Raw genomic sequence first — 810 nt, forward strand, 5'->3', positions numbered from 1 at the left:
AAGAGGAGGAGGAGGCTTCCTTGGGGAGGTCGGCGCCGGGCAGCCCGGGGGGCTTGGGCTGCTCCTTCAGCAGCCGCTCCCGGGCCTCCTCCTTCTCCTTGGACACGTCCTTCTTCTTGAAGCGTCTCCGGCGGCGCAGGAAGCTGCCGTTCTCGAACATGTTGTAGGAGTCGGGGTCCAGGGTCCAGTAGCTGCCCTTGCCCGGCTTCTTGTCGTCGCGAGGCACCTTGACGAAGCACTCGTTGAGCGAGAGGTTGTGGCGGATGCTGTTCTGCCAGCCCTGCTTGTTCTCTCGGTAGAAAGGGAAGCGGTCCATGATGAACTGGTAAATCCCATTGAGCGTGATCTTCTTGTCGGGGGCGTTCTGGATGGCCATGGTGATGAGGGCGATGTAGCTGTAAGGTGGCTTCACCAGGTCCTTGGGGGCGGTGGGTTGGTGCGGGTGGTAGGGGCCGTAGGAGCGCCCCATGCCCGCCGCGTACTGCTCGGCGTGGCCCGAATAGACGCTCGTGGGTTCGGCCATGCCGCCGTAGGTCCCGGCAGCCCGGTAGTAATTCTGCTCGCTTAAATACGGCACCACTCCCAAAGCGTTGGGGTCCGAGACGGAGTAGCGAGCCTGCATCATGGAGAGGGGCTGCCCGCGGCCGCGGAGGAGAGGAGGAAGAGGAGCACGGTGGAAGGGCCTCAGCCCCGTCCGGGACCCCTCCGCGGAGAAGGGAGAGAGGGAGAGAGCGGGAGAGAAAGAGAGAGAGAGTCTCGGAGCCGAGCTCAATCCCAGCGTGTCCTCTAGCAGCGGCACCGCCGCGGCAT

At 64.3% G+C, this 810-nt stretch overlaps 1 protein-coding gene across 1 annotated transcript; it reads right to left on the bottom strand.

The window, feature by feature from the left end:
- Positions 1-4: 4 nt before the first annotated feature.
- On the bottom strand, positions 5-804 carry FOXC2 (forkhead box C2; the record flags this gene model as incomplete). The annotated part of the gene is made up of 1 exon (XM_031060117.1): positions 5-804. A coding segment is annotated over exon 1 (621 nt), but the record flags the coding sequence as incomplete, so codon positions are not given.
- Positions 805-810: the final 6 nt, after the last annotated feature.

The sequence above is a fragment of the Geospiza fortis genome, unplaced genomic scaffold (genome assembly GCF_000277835.1).
Source record: "Geospiza fortis unplaced genomic scaffold, GeoFor_1.0 scaffold102, whole genome shotgun sequence".
In the NCBI taxonomy this organism is placed as follows: domain Eukaryota; kingdom Metazoa; phylum Chordata; class Aves; order Passeriformes; family Thraupidae; genus Geospiza; species Geospiza fortis.